This window comes from Mus caroli, chromosome 3 (genome assembly GCF_900094665.2).
Source record: "Mus caroli chromosome 3, CAROLI_EIJ_v1.1, whole genome shotgun sequence".
Classification (NCBI taxonomy): domain Eukaryota; kingdom Metazoa; phylum Chordata; class Mammalia; order Rodentia; family Muridae; genus Mus; species Mus caroli.
Window position 1 is genome coordinate 97868021 of NC_034572.1, and position 19696 is coordinate 97887716.

Consider the following 19696-nt stretch of genomic DNA (forward strand, 5'->3'; position numbering starts at 1 on the left):
CTTCCTAAGGCTTCGTATGTTGCAACAGTTTGAGTCATAAAGGTTTGGAGTAACCACTGAGGTACACCGAAGAGGGATCAAGGACACAGGGAATTGAAAAGCAGCTTTGATGGTACCATGGGCTAAAATTTGTGGTGAGACTAGTTGTGTGTCCTCTTCCAGTGAGTGGTTCCACCATCCTCATGTAGGAGTTGAAAAAAGAAAACCAGAACTGATTCAAAACTAATGACTTACAAAGATAAGGACCCTATAATAAAAGTATAAAGACCCTAGAGCCAGATTAAGCATTCCTATTCTAAAATGTTCATCCCAGCCTGTTTTGCTCTGTGTTATTTTAGATTTGGAGTCTCTGATCTACCACTGTCCTGTTGGCTCCTGGCTTTGTCTGAGGATTTTCCAGTTAAACTTACCATAATCAAACTGAAATTTACCATCATTTTGTTCCAATCCTTTTCCACTTGGACAAGTGAGTCCTTGACTGCTTCAGGTAACAGCCCTACTGGGTATATGACTAACCTAAATTCAGTCAGAAATGTTCTATTATTGAGAGAGATTCAATAAACTGTCTAGAAAAAGAAGCAAGGCCAAGATCTGGGGAAATTCTTGTGATCTAGTGGACCATGGCTATGTTTAAAGACAAGAAAGCAGGGGCTGGAGACATGGCTCAGCTGTTTTAAGCATTTGCTTCTCTTCCAGGAGACCCCAGTTCAGTTCCAGAGCCTTTGTTCTGCAACCCACAACTTCCTATAACCCCAGTTCTAGAGAGTTCAATGCCTCTGGCCTCTGGGTACTCATGGCCTCACATACTGAAAAATAAACATAAAATAATAAACACAGTTAATCACAAATGAGGTAGTGAAGGTAGAGGGGGATTACTAATAATAATGTGGTCAAGAGACAACTAAACCATTCTGGGAACCCCTCATAGGCAGTGTAGACTCTGATGATAAATACAAGAAACACAATCAATGTAGGTATAGGTGGGATGTCCTAGGGGAGAGAGAGGGAAAACACCAGGAACTCCTGATAAAGAAGGTTCTGTGGGGGTCCTTCAAGAGGCAAGCAGTGAACAGACGACTCCTCATTAGTGGTAGCAGCAAAAACCATGCGCGTGGATCCTCACACAGAACTACAAGAGCCTGGTGTAGTGGTGCATACCTTTAATCCCAGCACTCAGGAGGCAGAGGCAGGCAGATTTCTNAGTTCGAGGCCAGCCTGGTCTACAAAGTGAGNTCCAGGACAGCCAGGGCTACACAGAGAAACCCTGTCTCAAAAAACCAAAAAAAAAAAAAAAAAAAAAAAAAAAAAAAACCAAAAACAAAACCCCAACCAATCAACAACAAACCCACAAACCTTATCAAGAGTGCAAAAAGTGGGGCTGGAGAGTTGGTTCAGTGGTTAAGAGCACTTGCATTTCTCACAAAGGACCCAGATTCAGTTCCCAGTACCCACGTGGAGTACCACATGGAGTACCACTTCTTAGTGTCATGGTTTGTATATGCTTAGCCCAGGGAGTGGCACTATTAGGAGATGTGGCCTTGCTGGAATAGGTGTGTAACTATGGGCATGGGCCTAAGACCCTCACCCTAGCTACCTGGAAGTCAGTCTTCTGCTAGCAGCCTTCAGATGAAGATGTAGAACTCTTGGCTCTACCTGCACCATGCCTGCCTAGATGTTGCCATGTTCCCACATTGATGATAGTGAATTGAATCTCTGAACCTGTAAGCCAGCCCCAATTAAATGTTGTCCTTCATAAGACTTGCCTTAGTCATGGTGTCTGTTCACAGCAGTAAAACCCTAAGACATTCAAGTACTAGGCACACATGTGGTAACTGGACATGCAGGCAAAACACTCATACACAGAAAAATAAGATAAATATTAAAATAGAATACAGAAAGAACTATCTCCCTGGAAGTTGCCTTGGAGAACCTAAGTCAGAACCACTTTCCTAAAACACTAAAGAGAGCAACAAGCCAACTGGCATGTCTGCTATTTTCTACCATGAAGGGCAATCTAGGTCAGTAGTGAGAGATGGTCCTTCAAAGCCTACCAGGAAGCTGTAAAGGGACTTGAGCCTGTGGAAAAATACAAGGTCTCCCACTGATCATGAAACAAGACACTAATGAATCTCTAGGGAATTGTTTTGTGGTGCACCCTCCCCCACCCCAGATACCTTCCAATCTAATTGTAAGATTGTCATTTATCTGGGGGTGAGGAGGATGGGCCATTCTTAGATTCTAAAAATAAGAAAATTTTAATTAGTGACTTACAGAGAGATGGGACACAGTGTTATTATATGTGAGAATTCTGAGAAATCAAAGCAACTGCCCATTTCTATTATGTCAGATGTTTTCATTTTAGTAAAATGGTAGGCATTTTCTCATTATTAAAGCATAAAAATACGGGCTGGTGAGATGGCTCAGTGGGTAAGAGCACCCGACTGCTCTTCCAAAGGTCCAGAGTTCAAATCCCAGCAACCACATGGTGGTTCACAACCATCTGCAACAAGATCTGACACCCTCTTCTGGAGTGTCTGAAGACAGCTACAGTGTACTTACACATAATAAATAAATAAAACTTAAAAAAAAAAGCATAAAAATACTACCCCAAACTAAATTCCTCAAAGCCTTTCCTTCTGCTCCTATCTACATTCACATAAATGCTTTTTCAAGGAACATGTATGACACAGCATGTACTAAAAATGGGTAGGCTCCCTTGCTGCTAGAAGATAACAGTATGGTGGCCCTGATGCTGGGACCTACCTTATCTCTTCCAGCCACCTGTGGGTCAGCCAGAAGTGAGAGAGCTAAAGAAGTTTTAGAGAAGTGTAGGAATGGAACACTATTAAACTATTATGACTAAACATCAACTGACAATATAGGATGAATGACTCATGTTAATGTGCTATTATGTCTGTCACTCTAGTGATCTCATCTGAGCTTTCTGTCATCTTCTGCAGAAATAATGGAAACTTTTCTGGATGGGATTTTGTCAAAATCTGCATCAAGAACGGAAAATAGTAATTCTTTAATTCCAATAACTTTTTTTTGTTGTTGTTTTTTGAGACAGGGTTTCTCTGTATAGCCCTGGCTGTCCTGGAACTCACTGTAGACCAGGCTGGCTTCAAACTGCCTGCCTCTGCCTCTGCCTCCCAAGTGGTAGGATTAAAGGCGTGTGCCACCATTGCCTGGCTAATTCCAATAACTTAATAATTTACTCCAAGGATATAAATTAAAATGCAAGATAGATACTTAAATATGTTCATTGTAGGGTTGCAAATGTAGCTCACTGGCAGAGTATCTGCCTGTCATGCTCAATGCCCCGGAGTTTGATCCCCAGCCCCGCCAAAAGATCATTGTAAAATGCATAACCAAGAACAGTATGAAGGGGCTGGAGATGGCTCAGCAGTTAAAGACGTTTGTTGCTTTCGGAGAGGACCCCATATTCAGTTTCCAGTACACATATGGTGGTTCATAACCGTCCACAACACCAATTCCAGGAGACTGAACACTCTATGCTGACTTCCATGGGCACGTCACGCATGCACTGCACATAACACACACAGAGGGAAAACACTTTTACTCATAAGTAAATCTAAAAAAAGACTTAAAAATAAGTAAACAGTACACAAATTTGAATGAGAATGGTTTATTAACATGTAGTTACATCTTTAAGAAAGCATTTTTTGATAATGGCATTTTGAGTTCCAATTAGGGAATTAAGTAAAATGCAGACTCTAAAATCATATACAGTATTATTCTTACCCACCCCCTTTTTAGTACTGTTTATAGGCAAGCATGGCAGCCAGTCAAAGGACGACCTTATGCACTCAGATTTCCTTTTCCATTTTTTTGTGGGTTCTAGGGATTGAATCCAGCTCACCAATTCATGTGGCAAGTGCTTTTACCCAGTAAGCCATCTCATTGGCCCTTTAAAACATTATTTAAGGGCTGGAGTGCTCAACGGTTAAGAGCACTCATCCAGAGGTCCTGAGTTCAAATCCCAGCAACCACATGGTGGGTCACAACCATCTGTAATGGGATCTGATGCCCTCTTCTGGTATCTCTGAAGACAGTGACAGTGTATATGAATACATAAAATAAACAAATAAATCTTTTAAAAACATTACTTAAAAATTATTTTTATTTATGTGTATTGTGTGAGGCTGTATGAGTTGTGTGCAGTTGTTCACAGAGGTCAGAAGGCATCAGACCCGAGGAACTTGAGTTATGATCAATTTGATGTAGGTGCTGGGAACCAAACCTAGGTTTTCTTCAAGAGCACATTAAGAGTTCTTAACCACTGGGCCATCTGTTCAGCACCCTTTGTGTGTGTACACATATGTAAATTATCCTAATTCTGAAAAGTATAAATCTAACACATTTATATCCTCAGAAAGACTAGGAAAAAAAAATGCCCATTAACTAGTCTACATGGAAGACATTTTACTTTGTATTCTCATAGAGAAGATCAAAGGCTTTTTGGGAGGGGGGGGGGACGACTCAGGATAGAACCCAAGACTTCAGCTTGCTAAACACACATCCTACCAAAGCTACACCTTTAGCTACAAAAACCAATATTTGAAATACTGTCATGTGCCAGGCAATGAACTAGGGAATTTTAAAATAATCTGTATAGCAGTCATGGGAGGTAGGCATCCCAGCCCCCACATTACAGCTGAGTAAGGCTCCTCTATTTAAACAATTTGCCATGTGCCCTGGATTCCATCCAGACAATGTCCAGGTTTCCTGTTGAACCACATGCCTCACCTGCTGCAGTTCCTATGAAGCCCTTAGAGGTTTGTAAGGTCACTGACAAAAACAGAACTGAGTACAGCGTGTCCAAGAGCAAAGTCTTATTTTGCTCACTAAACTTCACTTCTCCCTCCTCAAGTAGCAAAGCTCCTCCCTCCTACCCAAGGGTAAGAGATGGCTTTCTTTACTGCTACGACTCAAGGTTCCAGGCCCAGGCTGCTCCTCGCCTGCACCCTCCCAGAGCGCATTTCCTCATGGCTGTGCTATCAGCTGTCTTGCTTATTGGTTTGGCATTTTGTCAGGTTATGAGCAGGACAGGGTAGAACTGCACACTCTGACCCGTTCCAGCCAGCTGGCTCCTTGGTCTCTCCCCTGGATACTAAAACAAACAAGCTCTGTGCTCTGGCTCCCTAATTCAAACTTGTGGGGGTGGGGGGAAAATCCCAGCTATGTGAACAATTGGAGAATATCTGGCAGCACATTTGATCCCTGTAGCTTTAACAAAGTAGTGTCTCCAAGCATCCAGTAGCTCTGACATACTCTAACCCTTAATGTTCAGCTTATTCCGTGCACCCCCTTGGTGTATGGTGCCTAACCTCCAAATGGTTATGTTCCAGATGGATGTCTTATGACAGTTACGAAACCCCTTCATGAAGGAGGAAGGTGTTATTTTCCTAAGACTGTTTCAGTGCCTCTTCATGGTTTCCTGTTCGCTCCGAGAGGCAGAGACAGGAAGTTCCTTGGTTAGGGTCATGTCACAGCAAGTCAGTGACAGTCAGGGTTAGAACAGGCTGCTCCAGACTCCTACTTTATCCTCCAGCACCATGAATTACAATCTAAAAACAAATAACCGACAACTTTTATCTGGGAAGAGAATGACTGGGACTTGAGGATGGGGACAGGACAAATTTAATAACAATATCCTGGTTCTTTTTGATTCAGACTATTTTTTCCACTCAAACAAAACAAAACAAAAAACAAATGAACTGCATGTTGATAAAGGTTTGAGAAAAACTGGGTTAAGCCAAGTGGAAAAAATTAAATTGCTTTGGAACTTCTTAGAACTTTTAATGTGCTTATGAACACTGAATAGTTTATAATGAAAACTGTTTCTTAAATATAATAAAATTAAAATAAACAATATAGTGTACCATAAAACTACGGGTCACATAGGCACTAGGACTTCATGAAAAGCTTCAGAAGAGCTGCTGGGGTGAGCCCCAGGGTTCTGTAAAGGAAGACACCAAGCCACCTCCTGCCACTAGCCATCATCCACCGGGTTCAGAACTGCAGGACTGCTACACTGTACTCTCTGGTGTTTTTCCACTTGCTTGTCGAAGTTCCTGGAAGAGAACCCTGCTTGGAGGAAATGCACTGGAGTGAGAAGGTATTTTAGCGCCAGGCCCCTGGACTCAGGAGTTAGAGGAGCAGCTCTGCCAGTGTCAGACGGGGGAGAATCACAGCCTAGGCAGTCACTTTGGTTCCCTCTCGCTGGTGAGCCACTGTCTCCCCTGGACAGCAATGGGGACTCTAAGCCAATTTTCTCCCTGGTCTCTGGAAAGAGAAACTCATCTATAGGCTGTAATTGCACTGAAAATTCCACTGGGGCAGTCAACACAGTCGCCATCTTGTTGGAGTCACAAAAGAGGACTGGCTCATCACGTTCTTTCCTGCAGAAGTCTGGGAACAACTGCTTCCTGGCCTGCAGAGGATGGGGGCAAAGCCTCTCAAGGTGCCCAGCCCAGGGAGAGAGGTTTTCTTTTTTGTGCTTCTTTGAGTCTCTGTCAACTTTAACCTGATTAGCTTTCTCCTCAGGGGATTCAAACACAACACCCTGAGTTCTTGGCCTCTTGAGCCGCCTCTCTAACTGCCAAAGCACATTTGTTTTCCTAGAGGAGGAACTCATGTACTGCTGCACAGAGTGTGGAATCAGAGGCATAGCGAGCCTAGGACTCAAGCTGTCCTGAAAGAACTCTCCACAAGGCTTTTGATGGACGATGGGCACCACCTGACAAGGCCTCAGGGCTGCAACAAAAGCACGGAGCTCGGAGTAAGATGAATGGTCAGAGTACGGGACAGTGTAGATACTGGGGTGAGGGCTGCGCACTTTCCGGCTTGTGGGGAAAATAGCAATGGTAGGGTGACTCCGGTTCCACTGAAGCATGGCAGAATGGCAGATCTCCGTATGGTCCACAGCATGGATGCGCCCGGCTTCTTCCTCAACTGTGAACACGTCTGCCAGGCCCAGCAACTGTACCAACTCCAGGCGTTGAGGACTTAATACCACCCAGGTCCGAAACTCAAGGGCTAGTTGCTCCAGCAGTGATTCTTTTCCTAGACTATAGAGTCCTAAATTATGTCCAAAGGGTTGGGAGAAATAAGAGAAAGAAGAGAATGAAGCTATTAAGACTCTTGATCAACCAAATGTTTAGCAAAAATACATAATATCTATGTAGCAATCCAAGAAGTTTATCAAGGTGCATTTAAGATATACAGCAGATGCCTGTATGGTGCACACAAAATCCATTTTTTTTCTTTTCAGTTCAACAAGAGACGGCATCTACCAAGCATCAAGCGCTGTGGAAACAGATGAAGAAGGTTTCAGCTCTCCAAGGTACCATCCAACTGCAGACTCAGAAACAATGTAGTGAAGGGTGGTTTTTCACACACAGGTACAAGTGTCATAAAAGGCACAGAAGAGCAGCAGCTGCCAGGTGATGAAATTAGGAAAAGTTTCTGTAAAACGACAGATGACAACTGAGCCAGGTCCACTTTGGGGGATGGGTGGGGAAAAGTTTAAGTATTTCTTTGGAGAGAAAAGAACAATACACTTCCATCTAATTAAAGAAACTCACCATACAATCTAGAGGCTATTTCTCTATATCTTATCTATTAAGCCATGAAGTCATAGACCAGCTCAGGCTCCTCTCCATCAGTTCCTACAAAGTGTGGCTCTCTGGGCAGCACAGGCAGGCAGTTCACTGACCTCAGCTCCCTTCCTCTTCAGCTTTTCTTTTGCTGATCACTTTCCTTCACCTGTTCTGTGTGTTCTCACGCCACACAGTGCTTCACATGCTCAATGTGTATCAGTTCTCTTAGCAAGAATCCTATCTGTACCTTGCTGTTTACAACAATGCCAACAGCATGCTGTGTAACACTAGACTCTTCAGTTCTGCCACTGTAACGCTTACAGGCCACTCCTTTTTGAACAGTATGCAGTCACTTGAGTCAATAATTATCTCCCTGCCTGAACATTCACACAGACGTGCTTTCCAAAAGGCTTAGAGATTATACGTCAGGTATGTTTCCTCTTTCCCTTGTCATTTTTTGCAAATTAATGGAAGATGGTTTTGGCTGAAAGGGAGCTGAGCTCTATCTTACAGGATGGCTTAGGGTTAACAGCAGAGACAGGGTGGAGTGGAAAGCATTTTAAGAGGAACCACCTAAAAAGTAAAGTCAAGGGCTGGTGAGATGGCTCAGTGGGTAAGAGCACCCGACTGCTCTTCCGAAGGTCCAGAGTTCAAATCCCAGCAACCACATGGTGGCTAACAACCATCCGTAATGAGATCTGGCGCCCTCTTCTGGAGTGTCTGAAGACAGCTACAGTGTACTTACATATAATAAATAAATAAATCTTTAAAAAAAAAAAAAGTAAAGTCAAGGTGATCAGTGAGATACATCACTAGGAAGGCGAGCCAACTGCTTGTGGACGTTGTACATCGTGGTGCGGAGCCTAGTGCGCACCACGATGTACAACGTCCACAAGCAGGTTTTATATCCACTCCCTTTGACTATGATTAAAATTTCACTTTTGAGACAAAATGTAGCTGTTTTTCTGCTTTCTATACATCTTTTTCCTTCTCTGGGTCCTACCTTAAAATGACAAGAAGCCCTCAAAGTCAGACACCATATTTTATTCAGATTTATATCCCCATTGCCTACTAGATAAGTGCTACATTACAGGGCTAATTATATATTTGCAAAATTAATCAAGCCCCACTACAGACAGTCTCCTGCTTGTGGACGTTGTACATCGTGGTGCGCACTAGGCTCCGCACCACGATGTACAACGTCCACAAGCAGACTCCCTTTGACTATGATTAAAATTTCACTTTTGAGACAAAATGTAGCTGTTTTTCTGCTTTCTATACATCTTTTTCCTTCTCTGGGTCCTACCTTAAAATGACAAGAAGCCCTCAAAGTCAGACACCATATTTTATTCAGATTTATATCCCCATTGCCTACTAGATAAGTGCTACATTACAGGGCTAATTATATATTTGCAAAATTAATCAAGCCCCCTGCTTGTGGACGTTGTACATCGTGGTGCGCACTAGGCTCCGCACCACGATGTACAACGTCCACAAGCAGAAAGCTGATTTTCATAAACTATCTCTTAAAAAACAACTTCAAAAGAGTCCCCAAAATATTGTATACTGCTGTGGAGTCACTTGAACAAGCAAACAGCTAGTCTTTTCTTTTTTTTCTTTTTTCTTTTTTTTTTTTTGGTTTTTCGAGACAGGGTTTCTCTGTATAGCCCTGGCTGTCCTGGAACTCACTTTGTAGACCAGGCTGTCCTCGAACTCAGAAATCCGCCTGCCTCTGCCTCCCGAGTGCTGGGATTAAAGGCGTGCGCCACCACGCCCGGCTTAACAGCTAGTCTTTTAATGCACCTATTTAAAGCACAGCAATCGTAAATTCACTTAGCAAATATTTATTGACTCCCTCTTTTCCAGGCATTGTGTAGGCACCTGAGATAGCGCCCTAAGAAATATAGAGCCTCGTTATAGTAGAACCTACATTCTAGCAGAAAAACAGTAAAAATTGGAAAAAGGAATAAATATGGAAACTGTGAAATCTATATTAGGAGACAATTAAGTGGAATACTGTTCCTCTTCCACTTAAAGCCATTCAACAGCTCTTTATTGAGATCACAGTCAAGTTTGAGATAGCTCAGTACCACTCCAACCCCTCTGCCATTTCAGCCTCCCTGCATACTGTGTATCTGTCTCACTGGCTGCTACTGCTCTGACAAAGCGTCCTCCTACTTCTTTTCTTATTAAAAATATTTATTTACTTTATTTTATATGTATGTGTGTGATCCTGAGTATGTATTTGTACCACATGTATGCAGGAGCCCTCAGATCCCCTGGAACTGGAGTTACAGATGGTTGTGAGCCACCAAGTGGGTGCTGGGAATTGAACCTGGGTCCCATTGAAGAGAAGCCTGTGCTCTTAGCCACTGAGCCATCCCTCCAGCCCTCTTAAGAATTTCTTTTTATTGTTTGTTTTGTTTTTCAAGACAGGGTTTCTGTGTAGCCTTGGCTGTCCTAGAACTCACTCTATAGACCAGGCTGGCCTCAACTCAGAAATCTGCCTGCCTCTGATTCCCTAGTGCTGGGATTAAAGGCGTGTGCCACCACTGCCCAATCTTTGAGGGTTTCTTTTGGAGTTTGTTTAGAAGTTTACATTTGTGTGTTGTGTACATTATGAGGTGATGGATTTAATTAATGACAAAGCTGGGGAGAAGAGTTGAGAATTTAAGAGTGAGGATGGTGAGCAAGTTCACATTTTTTTTCCCCCTTTGGAGATAAGAGTCTTTCTACAGCGCTGTGGCTGTTTTGGAACTCACTATGTAGACCAGGCTACTTCTGCCTCCTGAGTGCTGGGATAGAAGGTGTGAGCCACCAAGTCAGCTGGGAGGTTCAATTTTAAATAAGATAATCATAGTATATTTACAAGAAAGGTGAGCAAGGCACAAAGATTTGAAAACAATGAGGACCTTCAAAGAATTTAGATTCACTAAGCAGGAATGGAAGAAAAAGGAGACCGCTCACCAATCTTTATGTTGTGTTGTGGGAACTGACGGATTAGCTGGACAATCTGATGAGTAGCCTCTTGTCGGGAAGGAAGAACCAGGGCTGGATTGCAATTAGTGTTGTCTAGATACAAAGTATGAATCTGTTTCCCCAGTATCAGAGCAGGTTCCTTCAGCATGGATGGTGTATATCGAAAATCACCTGGAAGAATAATATGTGGGGTATAAGAAGTGGGCAAAAAAACAAAGCCTAGAAGCCAACCTCTTCTACCTTCAGTAGCAGATGGAGATTGGTTACGAGTTTATGCAAAAACTGTCCTGGCACTGAACTGTACAGTCTAGCTTCTTTGTGAAAATGTCTCTTTCCCACTCTTGGAGATTTTCTGTTTGATGGATGTTTTTCTTATGAGACAGGGTTTCTCTACATAGGCTGGGTGTCCTAGAACTCACTAAGTAGACCAGGCTGGCCTTGAACTCATAGAGATCAGGCAGCCTCTGCCTTCCAAGTGCTGGGATCAGAGGTGAGCACCACCATGCCTTTCTTGTTTTCTTGCTCTTGTGATTTTACTTAACAAAGTAAAGGATGGATGGTCAAGTAGGAAATCAGTTGGAAAGGGTCCCTGTGCCTGTATGGGATAAAGCTATCTTTCTGGGTGAAGGTAGCTATAAAGTGTGAGGGATGCCTAGGGAGGCTCACCTGTGTATAGAATTGTTCCAAAGTATCCTTCAAAGAGAAACATGACAGAACCAGGGCAGTGATTGGCATCTATGAGCGTTACAGTCATGGTTTCTTGCCCAATTTCATCTAGAGGTAATACATGACTCTCGCCAACCTCCAGGGCCCGGATCCAGTGCTTAGACACCTGAGGAAAACAGTTGGTCACCGGAGTAAACATGGACTTCTCTTTCATCAAGGAAAGCTCACCGAGTTCTGAACCACTCTCATGTAAGCTGTTATAAGGATTCCCAAGAAATCTCTCCTTCCTCTTCTGTCTCCTACCCTTTGTACAGATTTAAACTCAGAATCTGAAAACAGTCTAAATAAAGATTCTCACACTTTCTCCTATCATGATAATCCCAGCCATGGGTGGGAAACAACTGTCAAAAAGAGTTCCAGTCTCACACCAGCCACTTCTACTGACACAGACAAGATGAGGAGATGTTAGACAATATGTGTTTTTATCTAGCACATTAGATGAATTATTGGGGGTGGGCAATGAGTGTTGGGGATCTAACTTGGGGTTCTTGCACACACTAAACAAGTGCTCTATCACTGAACAGTCTGGTAGATTCTTAAATGCAAATTAGGAAAGCACTGGTTTTTGAAAAGATAGGAATCATTTCCTTGACTAAACTTACAGATAAAAACCTCCAGTAAGTTAACTAGAAGCCAGTCTCATTCCGGGATCAATTCCCACATTTGTAAAAATTCAGTCCTTATGTTTCCCACTCGGTAATCCCCCAAATTGTGACAGATCAGAAGTCCCCACCCAGATTCCTGGACTAGGTCTCAGCGACCAAATCCAGCCCCAATACCTGCAGGCGACGATGCAAGAGGCGAGCAGTGATGGGAGAGCAATAGAGGGGCCGGGCCCAAGTGCTAGACAAACCCACCGTGTGGTCACAGTGCATGTGGGTTAAGAAGAAGAGCCGCGCCGTACCTGCACGGCGCAGGCTCCAAAAGTCCACAGCAATGGGCGTTTGGGGGATTACGACCCCGTTCATAGTGGCAGAGTTGAGGAGTCACCCAGTGGAGTCTTCGCGGGAACCGCACTCCTAAGTGAGGTTTCCACGACAGCGTCCCAATGACAAGTGGACTCTGGAACAAGTCCAGAAGCCCTAAAGGAAAACCATCCCAGAGACGGAATTAGTAGACAGAGTGAGAAAAAAGAAGGTGGCCGCGCTCCGGACGACCAGGGTGAAAGCGCCCAACGCGGAAGAAGCCGGGAGAGCATCCCTCACACCCGCGCGCCGGAGCTCGGGCCCAGTCCGCACTTAGTCAAAGCGCGCGCGGCGGCGGGGAGACAGACCCTAGTAGCTGATTTCCGATGGCCGGCCGCGGCGCTCGCACAGTGAGCTGCGCGCCTGCGCCGAGGGGAGAGTGGGTGGGGGAAGGGCGTCCGGAGGTCGATTCCTCCCCCGTCCCCCGTGCGCTCGGCGCTCGGCGCGACCCGGAAAGCTGCTCCTTGTGTCTCAGGGCGACGGGGCGGGATTTCCGCAGGAAGCTGGCTTGGGGTGTTTCTGTGATGGCCTCGGCAACCGGAACTAGATTCCCGGGGAGGAGGCAGTGCTAGGTCTTTGGCCTTTTGCTAGTCGAGTGTAGAATTCGTAACTGGGCCTAGAGAGAGTTGAGGCGATCTGCTGGGCAGAGCGAACGGCCTGCGGGTCTCCGGGCGGCTCCTGAAGGGTCGGGGCTCGCCCGAGGACCCAAGTATGTGTTCCGCCCTGCGGGGCAGGCACGGCAAAGTGACATCTCGCCTTTAGTGTTTTCACTGACTACATCTCCTTTATTCAGGCTCCCACATCGAAATTAGGAGGAGCCCACGAGTTCCCTACGGGTCTGTGGAAACTGTCCCGTGAGTGTTGGCGAAGATGCCATACCTTGGCTCTGAGGACGTGGTGAAGGAACTGAAGAAGGCTCTGTGTAACCCTCATATTCAGGCTGATAGGCTGCGCTACCGGAATGTCATCCAGCGAGTTATTAGGTATCACCAACCTACCATGGAATTCTAACTCCCACCCCCACCTTCCCCCACCCCGCCCCACTTTTAATCCTCTTCAGAGCTCTCTACCTGCGATCACTCTGAAAAAGTTAAAGAAGGGCAGTTTTATCTTTTGGCCTTGAGGCTGCATTTCTGGATTGTCATCTCAGTCTTCCGTGTGGAACATCATGCCCAGTTGAGAGGTCTCCTTCATACCACAGGCTTTAGCAATTGCGGCTGACTCCTGGTTCAATGACTTAGCGTAGAACAGTTCTCCCTTTTTTCTAGATTCAGACCTGTCTATCTCTCTGCTTGCTTTACATTTCTACTTGGATAGTTCATCAAAGATATGACCAAAATAATACCATCATTCTTCTCCTCTTTAAACCTACTATTCTGCTCGTATTTGTGTTATGAATGTCACCAGGCACCCTACCAAGCTTGCTAGTCAACCATGAAAACAGTGTCTACTGTCAGGTGGTATGAAAAATTCAAAGTATCAATTCTTGTTCTTAAAGCTGTACTGTTGTTGGCTCAGGATGTAATTACCAAAGCCTGTTGTGGTAGTTTATTAATAAGTAGCCTTGTCTCCTCACTTTGGTTAGGATTTTATCTATTATATATGTTTGAACGCGTAACTAATCTATAGTTGTAGCTCAAAACTGTAGGTAGGACACAAAAGTCCCATGGGGTGCTTTTTCAAAAAAATTGTGATCTAGGGATCAATTCTGATTTCATTAGGATGGGGTAGAATCCAGGAACTGTATTGTAAATAAACAGTCTCAGCTGATTGTAGTAGTTTGGTTCCACAACATTGGAAACAGTAATCAGTGGAATGAAATCTAAACTTTTTTTGTTTGTTTGTTTGTTTTTGTTTTTGTTTTTTGAAACAGGGTTTCTCTGTGTAGTCCTGGCTGTCCTGGAACTCACTTTGTAGACCAGGCTGGCCTGGAACTCAGAAATCCATCTGCTTCTGCCTCCCAAGTGCTGGGATTAAAGGTGTGCGCCACCACTGCCTGGCTGAAATCTAAACTTTTTATCATGCCACCCAAGGAACAAAAGGAATGTTCAGTTCTTGCTCGTGCCTCCTAGCATGAATCATTATCTGTGTCACGTTTCCCCTGGGAGCTGGTCACAGAGCTAGAGCATTCTGTGGAGAAGCAGTCTCTGACTTCCACAGTGGCATGTGGCTGCGGATCTTCTTGGTCTGTATTTTGTGTATTACTTCAAGTAGTTACACTGGATTTTTTTCAAATCAGTGATGTTCTTAGCTGACTTCTTAGTTGATCTTGAGTTCCTAAACATCTGAAGCTATATATGCTCTGTTTTTAAGGTTTTTTTTTTTGTTTTGTTTTGAGACAGCCCTAGCTATCCTGGGAACTTACTGTGTAGGCCAGGATGGCTTTGAACTCACAGAGCTTCACCTGCCTATGTTTCCTAGGTGCTTGGATTAAAGGTGTGGGTCACCATGCCCTGCTTTTTTTAATGCTTATGAGCTTTTTGCCTGCATGTGTAAGTGTACCACAAGTATGGCTTGTACCTGGTGTCTGTGTATGTCAGAAGAAGGCATTAGATCTCCTGGAGCTATAGTTACCAGTGGTTATGCACTGTCATATGGGTGCTGGGAATTGAACCCATCTCTTTTGCAAGAACAACAAAATACTTCTTAACCATTGAGCTCTCTCTAGTGTGTACCTTCTTATATGTAGATGATGTCCCCATATGATCTCTGGAATGTTAAAGTGGAGTGTACCATTGCCATATCACCTCACTGGAATGTACTAAGGATTCAACAGTGTGAGAATATAGAGCAACAGTTGCAGACTCATAATAGGAGTTTTGTGTAACATAATAGACAAAGTAGACCCAATTGTATTTCTCTAAAAGCTCATAATTTAGTTAGCTAGCCAGAACACATGTAAATACAACTCTTCCTACAGATTGGGAATTGTGTGTTTTACTTCTTTCTGCTCTGTGTATTTGTGACAGGCACATGACTCAGGGCTTGGACATGTCTGATGTTTTCATGGAAATGGTAAAGGCCAGTGCCACTGTAGATATTGTTCAGAAAAAGTTGGTTTATCTGTATATGGGCACATATGCACCTTTAAAACCAGATCTAGCACTCTTGGCCATCAATACGCTCTGCAAAGACTGCTCAGACCCCAACCCAATGGTGCGAGGACTGGCACTGCGGAGTATGTGCAGCCTCAGGTGAGTGCTTCGCTGCCCTGGTTCTCAGTGGTTGGTGACTATAAGAGACTGCAGAGCAGATTTGTGGTGAGGGCAGCTTAAGTTCCGAATACTAAGTAAGCACTGTTCTGCTTTGAACTCAGATTTTCAGCCATTACTTTGGCTTTCGAAACTGTATCTCATGGTTTTCTTAGAGGTGATTTTCCTTTATCTTGGGGAAATAGTTCTGAGTTTTGGTTAAAAATGTTTAATGAGTCATTACTGTAACAATTTGTGCTGGGTGTGCAGCATCCTTACAAATGAAAAGTCAGATTGTGCCTTATTAAGTTTGATAGAGGCGTTCTCCAATTTCTTTTGATCTAGTAGATACACATTCAAGCGTGAACTATTAAATAGTATTTAAACTAAACCTCTGATGATTGAAGAAGAACTTAATTTTGTCAAAACTATTATTTCAAGATCTGACTGACTCCAGGATGTGTCTCTTAGGATGCCTGGCGTGCAGGAATATATCCAGCAGCCTGTTGTTAACGGTCTGCGTGATAAAGCTTCATATGTCAGAAGAGTAGCAGTCCTTGGCTGTGCGAAAATGCATAATCTTCACGGAGACTCTGAAGTGGGTAAGACCATCCACCATGCCCAATATTTATTTGTGTCTCTATTATGTATATAACCTTAGAAAAAAACCATGTTGCTTGGTAGAAAATAATAAGAATGTGTCTACACTACTTTGCATTTCTCTAAATAAGATGCATGCCCATTTTTTTTATATTTGGCTCCTATTTTCAGTCTTCAAATGAAGTTTATTTCTTGATCTGTACATTCCCTCTTATATCCCAAATGAGTTTAATTGGCACTGCCTTTGTTGTTTCTTTTAGCAGAGATGTCGCTTTGTCTGGCCAGAGCTGTTGCTCTGGTTCTGTCACTATGACTCAAGGTTTCTTTATCTGTAATCTTTGATCTCTGTTTTAGATGGTGCTCTCGTCAATGAGTTGTACAGTCTTCTGCGTGACCAGGATCCAATTGTGGTTGTGAACTGTCTGAGGTCTCTAGAGGAAATTTTAAAGCAGGAAGGAGGTGTTGTCATTAATAAGCCCATTGCCCACCATCTCTTAAATAGGTTCGGATGCTCTTTTTTTTTTTTTTTTTTTTAATGAGATATGAATCTTGGTAGGATTTTGTTGATGCATTAAACTAAGCCTTCCTTTATTACTGTGTGTGGTGGAGTGGTGGTGATGTGGATTTGGGTATTCATGTGCCCCAGCATAAGTGTGAAGCTCAGTAGATAACTTAGAGGAATTGGTTCTCTCCTTCCACTTTTAAGTGGGTTCCAGAAATAGAACTCAAATTGTTAAACTTATACAGCAAGCAATTTTACTGAACTGTCTTACTGGCCCAGAAGTAACTTCAAGTTTACCACAGTTATCAATTGCCTTATATTTCACTGAGCGAATTCTTTTCATCTGACTTACTATGTCTTGATATGTAAAGACAGTAGGAACATGCTGTGGGGATTTGTTCTGCAGTACCAATATGTCCCTCAAGCTAAGCCAGTTATTTATCTTAAAATTTAGAGAATCTGGAGCCTTAGGGAGGTAGCTCAGAGGTTAAGAGTACTTGCTGCTCTTCAGAGGAGGACCCCATTTCAGTTCTCGCCATCCATGTGGTGACTCAGTTGCCTGTGACTCCAGTTTCAGGGAATCCAGTGCCCTTCTTCTGGTCTCCTAGGGTACCAAGTATGCACATAGTACATTTAAATATGGGTAAAATACTCAAGCACATAAAATAAAAGTAAGTAAATCTTGGGAAAAATATAGAAAGACTGCAACTGGAGGTACAGTATAGTTTAGCAGTAAATACTTGATAGCATGTGTGAGACCTGAGTTCGGTCTCCAGTGCTAGGAAGTAATTACTGTAGAGACTTTGTATCTGATTTATGTTGATAATGTCTTGGGATTTCTTTGTAATATTAATGTTTTTATTTTTAATTGTGTGTGTGTGTGGATGCGTGTACATAGCAGGTGCCCGCAAGGCCAGAGAGGTTGGATCCTCATGGAATGGAACTCGTAGGTGCTTGCCAGCCACCTGATATGGTTGGCTGCTAGGGGTCAAACTCAGATCCTGTGGAAGAGTACATGCTCTTTCTAGCTTCATAGAATTAACTTATTTTGTGTGTGTGTGTGTGTGTGTGTGTGTGTGTGTTCCATGAACGCATGGGCATGTGTGTGGAAGTCAGAGGACAAACAGCTTTTGGTAATCATTTCTTCCACCATGTGAGCTCTGGAGATTGAGCTCAGGTCAACAGGCTTGATAGCAAATGCTCTTCTCACCAAGTCACTGCAGTCTTTGTTGTGGAATGTAAAGCCCTTTTCTTTTCCAATGTAAAAAGAATTTGATTGCGGCATAATCTATTTTTAAGAATTCCCTCCGTCTTTTGTTATGATTTGTTTCATGGCAGTTGTATGTAGACTGTTCCATTTGGTATTAAAATAGTGCTTTTGTCTTGATTTTGGGCAGAATGTCAAAACTGGACCAGTGGGGCCAGGCTGAAGTACTGAACTTTCTGCTCCGCTACCAACCCCGCAGTGAGGAGGAACTGTTTGATATTCTCAATTTGTTGGACAGCTATCTCAAGAGCAGCAGTACTGGCGTGGTGATGGGAGCCACCAAACTCTTTCTGATTTTGGCAAAAAAGTTCCCCCACGTGCAGACTGATGTGCTCGTGCGAGTCAAGGGGCCCTTGCTGGCCGCCTGCTCTTCAGAGAGCCGGGAGCTCTGCTTTGCTGCTCTCTGCCATGTCCGCCAGGTCTTGCACAGTTTGCCAGGTCACTTTAGCAGTCACTACAAAAAGTTTTTTTGCTCTTACTCGGAACCCCACTACATCAAGCTCCAGAAGGTGGAGGTGCTGTGCGAGCTGGTGAATGATGAGAACGTGCAGCAGGTGCTGGAAGAGCTGCGCGGCTACTGCACTGACGTGTCTGCTGACTTTGCACAGGCTGCCATCTTCGCCATAGGTACGTACCTGACGCTTCTTTGTCTTAGGAGGTCAGGTCAGCCAGCCACAGAGCTGTAGCCAGGGAATCCATAGAAGACAGTAGTAAATGAATCTTGCTTCAGAGACAAAGTATCATGCTTTGGGCTGATTCTTGCCTTCCTTGAGTCAGTGATTACATACATAGGAAAAGAGTGGTTTTGTTTTAATCGAGGCAGATGTTTCTCAAGGTAGACAGTATAGATAATTTGAACATGGAACAGCAATACTTAAACTTTTTAAACACTTTGCTGTGTTTATGTTACCTTCTATCCGGACCGTTTTCACATATCTTATGGTCTGGTAAGGCAGTATAGTGGGTATTTTAAAGATGAAGAAACTTAGCCACCAAAAGATTACTAAGTGGTCAAAGGATCATAGTTTCCAACTGAGTGAAACCCATCTGTCTTAGCTAAAAGTCCTCTGCTTCTACTACAGGCTTTGCATAGTGCTGAGTGTAGACCAACATAGAGCAATCCCTTAATTTTAGAGACTTTCTGACTGCTCAGTTTGGAACTTAAAAGGCTAGAAATATTGAAAATGTGAAAGCTGCCAGCAAACTGAGACTGAGAGAGCTAAGACTAGTGATGGGCATGAGGAGCCCTCCCTCATCAATTCTGAGGGGCAGTGAAGACAGGAGAACTTCTTAAACTTAAAGATCGCCATCAGGTATCTGTAGCAGGAGAGTCCTGTTCTGGTGTGTTGCCTCCAGAAGGGTGTTTCAGTCAAATGTGGTATGAGTCTGTGATTCTAGAACCCAAGAGACTGAAGCAGGAAAATCCCAAGTTCAAGGCCAACCTAGGTGATGCAGCAAGACCCTGCTCAAACAAACAGACCAAAAGTTGCATCCCATAATTTTCTCAAAACTTAGACATACTTTGTTACTCTACTTTCAGCTTTCTGCTATGGGAATTGTTTTTCCCCCAGGAAGTGTCTTTTGCTCAGATGGAAAAAAACTTGGATTTATTTTAAACATTATTCCCATTATTCCCAGTGCAGCAGCAGACTTAGATTCTTTCTTAACTGTCATTTGTGATTTTTTTCTTCTAAAGATATCTTGTTATTTTTCTTTCTTTCTCTTTCTTTCTTTCCCTCTCTCTCTCTCTCTCTCTCTCTCTTCCTTCCTTCCTTCCTTCCTTTTTTCTCTTTCTTTTTTTCTCTCTTTTTTAAAAAGATTTATTTATTATTATATGTAAT

The 19696-nt window shown here is 43.4% G+C and overlaps 2 protein-coding genes across 4 annotated transcripts in view; one reads left to right on the forward strand and one right to left on the reverse strand.

Moving 5' to 3' along the window:
* Positions 1–3633: 3633 nt before the first annotated feature.
* On the reverse strand, positions 3634–12755 carry Dclre1b (DNA cross-link repair 1B). Of its 2 annotated transcripts, none has more exons than XM_021157969.2 (4): positions 12235–12755; positions 11271–11436; positions 10593–10775; positions 3634–7104 (listed from the first exon to the last, which is right to left on the reverse strand). In XM_021157969.2, exons 2-4 carry the CDS (start codon positions 11356–11358, stop codon positions 6017–6019), a joined length of 1359 nt encoding a protein of 452 aa, XP_021013628.1. In that variant the 5' UTR covers positions 11359–11436; positions 12235–12755; the 3' UTR covers positions 3634–6016. The 2 variants fall into 2 exon arrangements, with proteins under 2 accessions (XP_021013628.1, XP_021013627.1); XM_021157968.2 differs by having other exon boundaries at positions 12110–12755.
* Positions 12712–19696, forward strand: part of Ap4b1 (adaptor related protein complex 4 subunit beta 1) — a 12298-nt gene continuing 5313 nt past the window's right edge. Inside the window, exons 1-6 of one of the 2 annotated variants that reach the window (XM_021158611.2) lie at positions 12712–13004; positions 13089–13278; positions 15265–15489; positions 15958–16088; positions 16441–16588; positions 17986–18482. In XM_021158611.2, coding sequence (XP_021014270.1) covers positions 13166–13278; positions 15265–15489; positions 15958–16088; positions 16441–16588; positions 17986–18482 — 1114 coding nt within the window. In that variant the 5' untranslated portion in view covers positions 12712–13004; positions 13089–13165. The remainder of the gene's footprint in view (positions 13005–13088; positions 13279–15264; positions 15490–15957; positions 16089–16440; positions 16589–17985; positions 18483–19696) is intronic. The other variant, XM_021158612.2, reaches the window with a different exon arrangement.

Coding starts and splice junctions, on each gene's coding strand:
- Dclre1b (XM_021157968.2), bottom strand. CDS start 12,298: ATGAACGGGGTCGTAATCCCCCAAACGCCCATTGCTGTGGACTTTTGG. Junction 10,776..11,270: donor TGGAACAATTCTATACACAG/GTGAGCCTCCCT, acceptor TTATTCTTCCAG/GTGATTTTCGATATACACCA. Junction 7,105..10,592: donor ACAACACAACATAAAGATTG/GTGAGCGGTCTC, acceptor GACATAATTTAG/GACTCTATAGTCTAGGAAAA.